An 11,672-nucleotide genomic window follows, 5' to 3' on the forward strand; every position below is an offset into this window, starting at 1 on the left:
AGAAAATGGCTGTAGTACTATGTTTTTTCCAGTAGATGTCACTCTTAACAGCAATTTTACAGTTTTTTTTTTTTTTAAACAATGGAGACACTTCATTAGATATACCTTCTGAAAGGCAATGTACTTAAAGGTACAGTGTGTAAGACTTAGACCATTTTTCATTAAAAAGGAATAAATTCAATGATTGTAAATTTCTAAAACTTGCAAATGAATGTGTTCTTAATAACCAATAGTATGTTTTAAATATAATAGGTCTAGGTATCATTAAGTTATATTACATGGGGGGGTGGCACTTCTCCAGAGGCGGCCATATTTGTCGAAGCTACGTACAATGGCAAATGCAGCACCTGCAACAACACCTGCTGCCTGTAATGAAAAACGCTCTAAATCACACACTACCCCTTTAAGTATCGATTTATTACTTAAGTATCTAGCATTGATGGTTCTCAGGAAACACAAAGTCAGTCGGCCGAGCGACCGTTTCCATGCACACGGCTAGGTTTGTTGTGGCGCTCGGCACCCGACCCGAAACTCACATCTGGTCCTGGGTCAGTCCAAAAGCCCCCGCTACACACGCAATACACACCCTGAGTCCAAACAGAAGACAATAGACATCGGAATTCTTTTAAGGTCGGGACACCAGGGAAAGGGAGGGAGAATTATTTTCTTCTCCAGCTCAAAATACGCAAAAAACAACAGCGATAGATTGCATGAAGTGTGTGGAATTTGCATAGACAACGTTTTTACTTGAACAAAAAAGATAAACATTGCTTAGCAAATATTTTACTTAAGCAAAGAGAATAGCTATTGAAGTATTGCTGTTGGATTCTGACGGTCTTGTTAAACCCTAAAGGTGTAACAAATTGAATAATTGACGATGAATCGAAATCAAATTGACAATTATTTTATAGTGTATAATTGATTGTTTGGACACTTAAAAAAAAAGTTCAAAATGTCATCGCCACACATTTAAAAAAAAATCTGTGGTCCTCCATTAAGGTTATGTCAATAAAACATTTTCTTTTACCTAAGAAAACAATCCTCAACATTTTTGCTTTTAATTAAAAAAAAATCTTTCATCAAATTTATCGAGTAATCGACAAAATAATCGTCAGGTGAATCAATAATCAACATTTTTGTCACCGACCAAACCATCAAGTGAATCATAATGACTCTGTTCATTTTAAATCCTTTTTTTAGTAAACCATGAAAAATAACCTGTTTTCTTTAATCAAATTAATCAACAAAATAATGGACAGATTATCAACATTTGTCAATTTAAAATCCTTACTCTTCAATAAAGCATAAAAAAATAATCTTTCTTTAATTAATCGATTAATCGACAAAATAATTGACAGATTAATCAATGATCAACATTTTTGTTATGGACCAAACTACAAATGAGATTTATTGTCATATGTATAATTGTACCACACAATAAAATTCTTATTCTGTTCCTACAGAATAAGAGACTACAGTCCACAATCAAGCAATAAATAACTAGCAATAAATAGCAATAACAATCAAATTAATCGCCAAAATAATTCCCAGATTAATCGAGTATCCAAAATAATCCATCCAAAAAAAAAAAAACGTACCAACCCATAATTTTGGGATTTTTTTTTTTTTTATCTAACAGTCTGTACAAAAAATTTGGGTCAAATTCACCCAAGTAGTGGGTCGGTCCAATTGTTCTGACCCAATCTTCCAACTATTACTGCCTAAATTGTAAACCGACACAGTGAGATTTTTTTTTTTTTCCTCAAGGCATTTGAATGAAGCCCAATGGCGCTGTTTGGATTTCACGCTCGACACGCCGACACATTCCCAAACGTTAGCTTGGGTTCATCCTGCTGAACGGCGGGCAGGCCCCAACTTGTGCGTACGAGCTCACCTGCGCTCACGTTTCGCCACCTTTTGCCTCATAAACCCCCAACACACACACATGCGCAAATACTCCGTTCAACTGAGAGAAATTTAAAACCAAAGTCTCACACTTCCTGTGTCTTCTCAGGCGAGAAATCAAATGTTATCTATACGAACTTGTCAAGGATTGATGTGTGTTTCTTTTGATACAAAGGCCACAGATTAAAACGTATGTTCTTGTTCGTGTCTTTGGTAACCTCAAATGCATTTTACATTGCCGCAAAAATCATGACGCTGCCAATTTGGCATGTGTGACACAGATGGCTTAGACTACAACTATGTTATGTGCAGGGGCGTGCAGAGGGGGGGACAAAGGGGGGCTGCAGGCATCCATTGGAACCAGCCCAGGAAATTTGCCCAAATGAGCCCTACTACCTACTGGGTTATAGGAACTAAAGATCAATTTTAGCCAGGCTGGCAATGAGTTATTTAATAAACAGTAGTAATGAATTAAAATTAAATAAAATAATTAAATGAATTTAGTCAGAAGCAAGTCCTCGAATAATTCGAGTACTTTGGCATTTTTTCTTATCCTGTATACTTGCTTATTCGTGCGACATATTCTGTGGGTTGTTATCGTGTTTTTTTTTTTTCTGTTTTGGACCTTTGGTTTTTTTTTAATCGTCTTTTTGAGTTGTGGGCCTTTGTCATGTTTTTGTTGCCCTCGAGTCTCGTGTCTCGTCAGTGCGATTGTGTTCACGCGTCCTCATTAACCTGCTTCCCTTGTGTTGGCCAATCAGGTCCCTGTTCCAATTGTATCCTGTCCAGGTGCTCCTTGTTGTCTCGCTAGTTTTGAGAGTATTTAGTTTCCTGTATTATTTCAGTTTTTGGCGGGTCGTTGATGGTAAGTTATTTTGTATTATTTTCTTTCTTCATATTTATTTATTTTTTAACGTGTGTGTGTATAAACTAGCATAATTTAGTCGCTAGCTAACGGCACTCAAGTGGTCCCTGTATGCTGGCGTGATGGAAGTTAATGACAGAGCAAATTTTGATGCTGACAACCTGACAGTTGCTGTTCCTACTGATCACTTTTTAACAAAGCATGCAAATCACCAACATTTATGGGGAGAGATTTGCCTAAAACATAATGTTTCTAGAGAGAAACGTAGCATGTTGCAAAGCAGTTTAAACGTAAGAAAAAAATAATGTTGATTATCAAAATTACGTCGAAATTTGTTATTTGGTCTTCTGTGTATATACTGTAATTGTTTTTCACCAAAAAAAGGATATATGTTGTATTTTTATCCAAATACTGAATATTCAACTTGAATTTTCTCTAGGCTATCAAAATAAAAAATAACAGCAGCCCTAAAATGATGTTTTCATGCTGTTCTTGAAAAAACAGCCGGTAATGACTCAAATAAGCTAGCTGCAAGCCTTAGTTTAGTTATCTTTTTTTTCTGGAACTTGAAACTGGTCTTTGGAGTCTCTTGAGTATGAAATAACAGCATTTGTGGTTCACTCAAACACATGAGGACGCAGTTGCGGGCAGGCCTGGAATTATATTAACTGCAGTTCCTTCTCAGAGGAGGAAGAGGGTGGATCCAGCAACGTTGACCACGTTAAACCTTCATCCCAGAAACTCAAAGAAGAAAAAGCTTCCATCCGTGAAGGAAAAAGTAAGAAAAAACGCACACGTCAACATCCGAAAAACACGAGCCTGAAAAAAAAAGTAATTCCTTTCAGATGTAACAGTGACGCCCCGGAATGTGCTAATCTGTTGCGTTTGGTGGAAACAGACAACGAGCTGCAGAAACACTTAATCCTTCTCTAAACGTCCCTCAGTACAAGTTTTCAGTTACAACAAAAGCTTGTTTCCTTGGTGGAACATTTTTTGGAAAGACGTATGATTAAAAGTCAAACAGCATTCAGAGTTCAGACGCCGGTGAAATATCAACGTTCTTGTTGCATCCCTCGGAATCGCTCGCTGTAATCACTTATGAGAGTGCTTGAAAAAAAGTCGTTTGAACAGAATCTGGGTTAAGTCTTCTATTTTCCCGTCTTATCCTGATGTTTTGCGTTCTCCCAAAGTAGATTTCTTCTGGCGTGCACGTCGGTGTTGGTCTTGAGACTGGATCGAAAAAAAAGTACTATACTCGCTCATGTAATTGACTGGAGGTGTGTTCAATGATCGCTTACACAGTAGGACATCTCAAACACCACTTGGGACCAATGAAGTCCCCCCTAGTGAAGTGTTCCAGGCATGTCCCACCAAGAGGAGGCCCTGACAGGAGATGCTGAAGTGACTATGTCCTTCTGCTGGTCTGGGAACTTCTCGGGAACCTCCAAGAGGAGCTGAATTTAGATGATTGGTAGAGGGAAGTCTGGGCTTATATGCTGGATCTCCTGCCTTTGCAACCCAACTCTGGATAGGAGAGGTCTTCAGTCCTAGTCCTCAATGGCCAGTGTCCTGGGTGTTTTACATGTCTTCCTGCTACAAGACACCCGATTGAAATGATCAAGTTCCCTTTCCAGCTTCTGTAGACCTTGCCGATTGTCTGATAATCACCAGGAGCCCAAGCCCCAAGGGTCAGGATTAAAGACCCCTTGGATGGCCTTGGAATGACTGGGGATATTCTTCGAGGAGCCGGACTTAGTGGTTGAGGAGAGGAAAGTCTGGGTTTTCGGCTGGAGTTGCTGTTTTTGCAACCGGACTCTGGATAAAGCAGTAGATCTTCAATCCTGAAGGCTGTTGTCCATGTTTTATGTCTCCCTGCTACAAGTCACCCAATAAAAATGATCAAGATCATTAACCGGCTTCTGGGAACCATGCTGATTGTCTTATCATTGCCAGGAGACGGACAAAACATCCAGGAGCTCAAACCTCGAGGACCATGATTGAAGTCCCCTGCGGTAGATGATGGACGGCCAGATGAATCTGCTCATCCTATGTCACAGTTCATGCAAAGATGTCGTTTATGATGTTTGATGAGGTTTGTTGTGTCATCTAAAGCAAAGTTCTCTTCAAAGGACACCTCATTGGGAAAGATGACATCACAAAATCTTAGACGCGGGGATAGTTCTAGTTTCAAAGCAGTCTGTAGTAAGCGTTTTGTAGTACCGGATCATTTTGCTTGTCTTCAAAGTCCACCCAGAACTTTAGTTAGTGTTCTTCAGGATGGCCGGCAAAGGCAAGGGGAAAGGGAAAGGGAAGAAAGGCAAACGCAAGGCGGTGGAGGTCAATGAAAACACGCCTCTGACACAATTATCAGAGGAGCAGCTGATACAGCGCATGGCCAAGATTACGGAGGAGCTGGGACGCATCCAAGATGAGAAGAAGAGCTTCCAGCTGATACGGGACCAGGTCAAGGCTTTCTGGGAGATCTCCAAGCAGAAGCTACAAGATGTGAAGGACAAGCTGCGCGAGGGTAGCATCGTACGTGACGAAGCCAAGATGCGACACCGGATGAAGGTGACCAAGTACCAGCAGAAAGTCCGACATCTGGAGTCGGAGTGCCACAACAGCGTTTCGCAACTGAAGCTGGACGGGGCCGGCTTCTCCACCATGAACGACAACAAGCGCTTCGAGATGGAGCAAGCGGCGTTGAACGAGATCCGCAGCCTCCAGGTGGACCTTAGCGAGAAAGAGCTCTACAGCCAAAACCATATCGAGCAGCTGAAGTTCGATCAGGCGGCCCAGCTGGTGGACATCATCGTCCCGCACGACTGGAGTACGGTGGAAGTGGAGGCCAAGCACAACGCCAAGATCCTCCCCATGTTCGAGGCGTCCGAGATGAAGCTCGAAGCCGAGATCAACATCCTGGACACCAGGATGCAAATCCGTTTGGAATCGCTGAAGAAAGAGCACGACGAAGCCTTCCGCCTCGCGCTAAAGAAAAGCTGCGACTTCTACCTTGCACACATGGAGGAGATCTCCCTCCTGGAGAAGCAGCTCACCACGATCATGTGCCAGGGCGTGGTGCGGCAGCTGATGTCCCTCCAGAAGATACCGTTGTGTCCGCTGGAGATTCTCCAGCAGGAAAAGAAGAAACTTCAGGAGCTCCACGTTCAGTTGGAAAAGCACAATGAGAACAAGGCCCTACGCGAGGCCAGCAACGGTCGCCTCAGGCTCCTGGAAGAAGAGCTAGAGGAGCTGGCTATTAAACACAGTCTTCTTCTGGAAGATCTGGAGTTAAAGGAACAGGAGCATGAGAAACTACTCAAGAGCCATGCGGCGGGTCTTCTGCAAGCCCAGCATCGTACCGGTCTGCGGACGAGGCAGCTGAAGCTCAAGTTGGAAGCTGCTGCCGAAACGCTGGAGAAGCTTGAAATCAGCCTCAACGCATAACGCGGACTTTGGACGCTCGGACCTAGCAACGGGCAAATGAAGCCTCGTGAAGCATTGTGATTCTTACTTCACTGGATGGTGCTCTTGGTTTAACCCTTGTGCACACTCTTGCAATATATACAATTTTCATTTTATAAATGCTTTTAAAAGCGTACTAATTAAAGGTATTTAGGGTTTTTTTTTCAACCACTCACATTTTCAGTCTATACTTATGGAGGTTAAATTTATTAACACCCACAAAAAATGAAAAATGGTATGGTCTGTCTTTGTATTCTGTGACACTTTAAAACATAGCCATTTCCTGGTCTCTACCGCCACCTACTGTCTTGAGGTGAAATACAAATCATTTCTGTTTGCTAACATAGTTTGACCGCCACTCAACGGAATGTTGCAAAAATCGCAGGAAAATCGATCCAAAGAATCATATCAAAATGCATCTCAAAAATTGTAATGATAATGGTTTTATATGGTCCAAAATTTGGACAATTATTATTTTTGTCCACAAAATCTCGCACGTCGAGCTGCAATCACAAATGTCAGAAATGTTGCATTTTGAAATTTTACATGTGCCTTCTAGAGGAGTCAAAAATATCACAACAATATCACTCCCTGTCAACTATACCGGATTGTCCGTATTTTTGTTATCGAACGAGCTGCTCTACCGAGCCACAACCGCCCTCAATCACATTTTTCTTTGCCAGCCATTCTGGCACCAAAACAGGAGGTTGTTAAAACCCTCTGGCTTGCCCGCAAGATAAGTTTACATGCTTCTTCTGAAAACACATCACTCCTGATAATCCTTACGCGGGTCACAATGGCCGAAGACGGCCCAGGCTAATCTACTTCCTGCTGGTTGTCGGAGTTGTCGGCATGGTCGAGGCGATAAAACTGTACGAAATCACAATATCGTGCCGGTCGAACAAGGACAATGTGCCGTGAAATATTTTTTTCAGCCAAGTTCTGTGCTTGCCATCTGTGCTAGATTAAACTTAAAACTGTACTTCAAATCATTTGTTTTATATGTAACCCGTCTGCAGGAATAATTGTGTCACTAATGACAATGCACATCCGTGTAAACTTGAGAAAATAAAAGCATAGGTTTTGCAAAAGAGTGGAACAAATTTTAGCAGTAAGTTGTTTCCTGTTCCAATTAATTTGCTCTTAATTTGGAAAGAAAATTTTCTATTGCTGTCATCACATTAAAAAGCTGGATAATTGTCAACTTAGGGGAAAAAACATCTGCAAACCATTGAAAACAAATGATTTCGTTTAATTTAGAAATTATATATTTATATAGAAATTGTATCCTCCTGTTCGCCTTCATGGGGCGTGGCCTAGAAAGTGATGTCATGAGCTGAAGTTGGATGAATAAGTTGTGGTTTCCAGCAGCTTTTTGACGGTTTTCATTTTGTATTTGGCAGACTTTCCCATTTAATAAACAACTAGCATTGCACTGATAACTGCGGTTCTCCTTGGTCCACATCGGATTGCAAAACGGAGCACCCCCCCCCCCAAAAAAAAAAAAAAAAATAGAAATCAACACCTGTAACATAAACCCTTATATTTTTGCAGTCTCATGGCTGAATTTCCATGTTCTAGCTCTCATTACAACAGACCCTGCCTTGGAATGTTATGCAGAATGAACAGCAGGGTTCCTAAATGCAACCAGATGTTCCGCCATTGAAAGCCTCATGGTCGATCCAACACGCGTCACCGTGGAAGTACCCCAAGCCCTGATTTTAGACTTTAGCTAAACAGCCCTTCTTCCGGTGCCTCACTGAGGTAACTTTTCCTTTCTGAGAGGCTCTTTATTTGGATGTTGCCATTTCATTTGGATACGATTAATGCTAAAAGCAAACTAAAACACAGCTTGCGTACATCATGTTGAAGACACTTGCCCCTTGTGTAATATATATATATATATATATATATATATATATATATATATATATATATATATAATTTTCTAGAGCTGTTTATCGTCAGAAGGGTCACAGGCTTGCTGGTGCCTATCCCAGCACCCTTACATGGTTGTCAGTCAATTGCTTACAGGTATATGCTGCATACACATACATTACCATGATTCAACCAGGGTATATTTTTAAGTGGAACACTTTGGCTCTCATATCTTCTAAATTAAAACCGATTTTATGATTTCAATCCATGAGGAACACGGAGTATGCTGCAGGAGTCCGATTAGATGCCTGATAAGATGCTAGCAACTGAAGCTAACGTCAATGTAAAGTTTTAATATTGTACCATATGTTTATTGGATTTTTACATAAAAAATGACAATGACCAATCGTTTTTCCGAAAATCTACATTTAATTGAGAAGCCTCGGCGCAAGCCACTGTGTGGTGGATGCGTCATGCTGTAATTCTTGATCCTTGTCGTACTCACTTCCTGTTCTGGTCGCCTAGCAGCGTGAAGGCCGTTAAGTGTTACTACCAGGGAGTTTAATCTCCTGTACTGCTAGCTAGAAGGTCATTGACAACATGTCCTTCTGATAAATGTCATTCGTGGTAATACACAATGTTTGTTATGGCGCTCCATCGATATATATATATTTTTTTAACTAATTTAATGGCTTTACTCTATTTATATGCTCCACTTGAGAACAAAAAATGGGAATTGGGTCACTTGATCCACACATCGTAAATCCAATCTAATACACACAGTACTGTACATCTGTCAGACTTTCCCTCAGAAGTTTCTCAGAGCATCTCGGATAAAAAGGGTCCTTTCAAGGAGGCGTTTAGGGGAATTTGAGAAGCCCTCCAGGGGTTTTAAGTGGCCCGGGGTGGAAGACGCCAAAAGAACAAAGGCAAGCCAGCGCAGATTAAAGGCGCTAATAAAGGCGGCAGACTGTAAAGCGTTGACGTTTAACCGTGGCGGAACTGCAGATGAGGTTGATTTTGGGAGGGTAATGGCAGGTGAAATGTCTCCCACGCCGACGCAATAAAAAGCTATCATGTTGAGAGGGCAATAATCTCCATACACGCTACCTAATTATTGGATGTCTTTAAAAGATAATCCTGAGTTATTATCCTTAAGTGTGGGGTGTGTTGATTATTTAAATCGCTTCTTGGAAAATAATCGGGTCGGATAATCGTACGTGGTATCAAAGTCACCAATGGCGTATTTATCGCATGACAACGTGTCCGATTATCCTGTGATACAAGGTGTGTGTTTACGTAAAATTTCAAAACATGATCCCAAATGATTATCATGTGGTGTTTAATTTGTTAAGGGTGATTTTTCAAAAGGAGATCCTGTGGTGTGGATAAGGTCCCAAAATTCATGATTTTCAAATGACCTGATTACATTTGAATGATTCTTACTCAATTATCCTGTGGTACGAGGTGCGTGTTTACAGCTGAGTAGATTTTCCAAACATGATCCTGAATGATTATCACAAGGTGTTTGATATGTTATAAGCGATGCTTCAAAAGGAGATCCTTAGAGGTTGTGTGATGTGGATAAGGACATTCTCTCCACTGCATTGAAAACTATAAGGTCCTGAAAATCGTCAATTTTAAATGACCCGATCACATATATATGATTATCTTACCCAATTTTCCTATGGATTTAGGTGTGTGTTTAGAGTAGATTTTGCAAAAGTGATCCTGAATGATTATCATGGGGTGTGGGTTTTGTTACGAGTGATTTTTCAAAAGGTGATCCTGAGTGATTATCGTGTGGTGTGGATGAAGTCAAGTGTGAACGCCTGATTATTGGAAGTGATTCTCTTATGGTACACGGTTTGTTAAGAATGATATTTCCTTCCTGGCTATCGTGAATGTTAAACTTGTTCAAAATTAAACCAGAAAAAGACGTACAAACACTTACAATCAAGCAAAGTTACTGTATAATTTTCCCGTCCCTTGGGATCAACATCACCATAGGCCCGATTATCGAATGTGAATGATTCTAAAATCCGATTATGGTATGGTGTGGTGTGGGGTTTGTTAAGTGATGTTTTTCCTGCCTGTCCGATCTTGAAACAGTAGACGGCAGCTATTGTATGTGTTAAACCATCTGATTATTTAAAGAGGTATGTACACACACACCAACAATCGGATCGTCTGGCATGTCTATCCTGGTCAACAATGTGGAAGCGCGTGTGAGAATCCGAGGTCAGAGCACACCTGTGAGGGTTTCGACTGGCACAGTTTGCCGTTTTTTTTTTTTTTTTTTTCACTATTTGGACTTTGGACAACAGGGATGAAACCCAAACATGTCTCCACCGAAGCAAAATATTTGTTCTCTTCTCACTATCAATTTTGGAAACTGTTTAGATGTGCATTTTTGACACAGTTTTGTCCTGACAGTTGACAGGATAGCTCAAGGATGTTAATATCGTTTGTTATTGTTTTTTCACGTCATCGACAAAGATTTACTTTTCTCCTGATAGACGATGAACGAAAACAAGGTCAAAAAAAATGCTAAAGATATAATTGAGACTGAGACTGCATCGTGATTTCAAACAAAATGGCTGATGAGTACTAAATATTCATTCATAAATCCCTATGGTTTAAACGTATGCAAATACACTAACACTAAAGTAAAAGTAAATTAGAAATATCTTAAAATGACATGTTGGTTCCAGGGAAACTAAAGGTGTCTTATAATGTAAGTTGACCCTGCAGTTAGTCACATATTCAGGAATGTTATTACTGCAGTTAAGGGGGATGGAGTTTTAACAGCAGGGAGGGGGGCAAAGGGGACATGCATGAGATAGCAGAGTGCACTGATGCCCGAATTTACACTCTCAGGTGACACCTTCTTGCTTCAGAGTCTACAATAGCCACCGATGCTAACGTTCCACACTGGGAGGGGGTCGTGTGTTTTGCAATGAGGAAAATGAAGAATAATATCATGCAAAGCAAAACAGAAAGAATTATTCTGTATGCGCTTAGTGCCTTCATGTTTCAATTTAATTGATTGTGTTGCTCCTTGAGGTGTGCATTACATGGCCACCGGGGGCAGCATAACACAACAGCAGGTTTTATTCAGATCAAATTCTTATATTTAATTTTCATTCATGCATTTGAGGCAAGCTAGCATGCCGAATTGACGAATTGAACATTCAGTTTTGAATGTTTTACTCAAATTAGGGGGAATTTCTCACATATTGTTTAACATTGAGCCTGTTTAGTTTTAGCCATGTACTTTCTGTCATATTTAGATTGCAAATGGTATCAGATTTTATGAAATACTGTATCGTCGACCCATTTTTATCACGAAGGATAAAGAATATATATATATATATATATATATATATATATATATATATATATATATATATATATATATATATATATATATATATATATATATATATATATATGAGAGCACCAAGAGCTCCCTATGCTCCCTGTGTGCTCCCTATATTAAAAAAAAAAGAAAACACCAATTGTTTACGAATTACGACATCATAAAACGAAGGCCCCA

The 11,672-nt window shown here is 40.2% G+C and overlaps 1 protein-coding gene across 1 annotated transcript; it reads left to right on the forward strand.

Moving 5' to 3' along the window:
- Positions 1-4,973: 4,973 nt before the first annotated feature.
- On the forward strand, positions 4,974-7,576 carry LOC148412571 (dynein regulatory complex subunit 4-like). Its single transcript, XM_088433557.1, has one exon. It carries the CDS (start codon positions 5,048-5,050, stop codon positions 6,215-6,217), a length of 1,170 nt encoding a protein of 389 aa, XP_088289683.1. The 5' UTR covers positions 4,974-5,047; the 3' UTR covers positions 6,218-7,576.
- The last annotated feature ends 4,096 nt before the right edge of the window (positions 7,577-11,672 follow it).

Source organism: Hippichthys cyanospilos, chromosome 14, assembly GCF_059441005.1.
Source record: "Hippichthys cyanospilos isolate Australia breed blue-spotted pipefish chromosome 14, RoL_Hcya_1.0, whole genome shotgun sequence".
NCBI classification, from domain to species: Eukaryota; Metazoa; Chordata; class Actinopteri; order Syngnathiformes; family Syngnathidae; genus Hippichthys; species Hippichthys cyanospilos.

What these genes read in the sequence shown, in the direction of transcription:
- LOC148412571 (XM_088433557.1), top strand. Translation starts at nt 5,048, where the DNA reads ATGGCCGGCAAAGGCAAGGGGAAAGGGAAAGGGAAGAAAGGCAAACGC.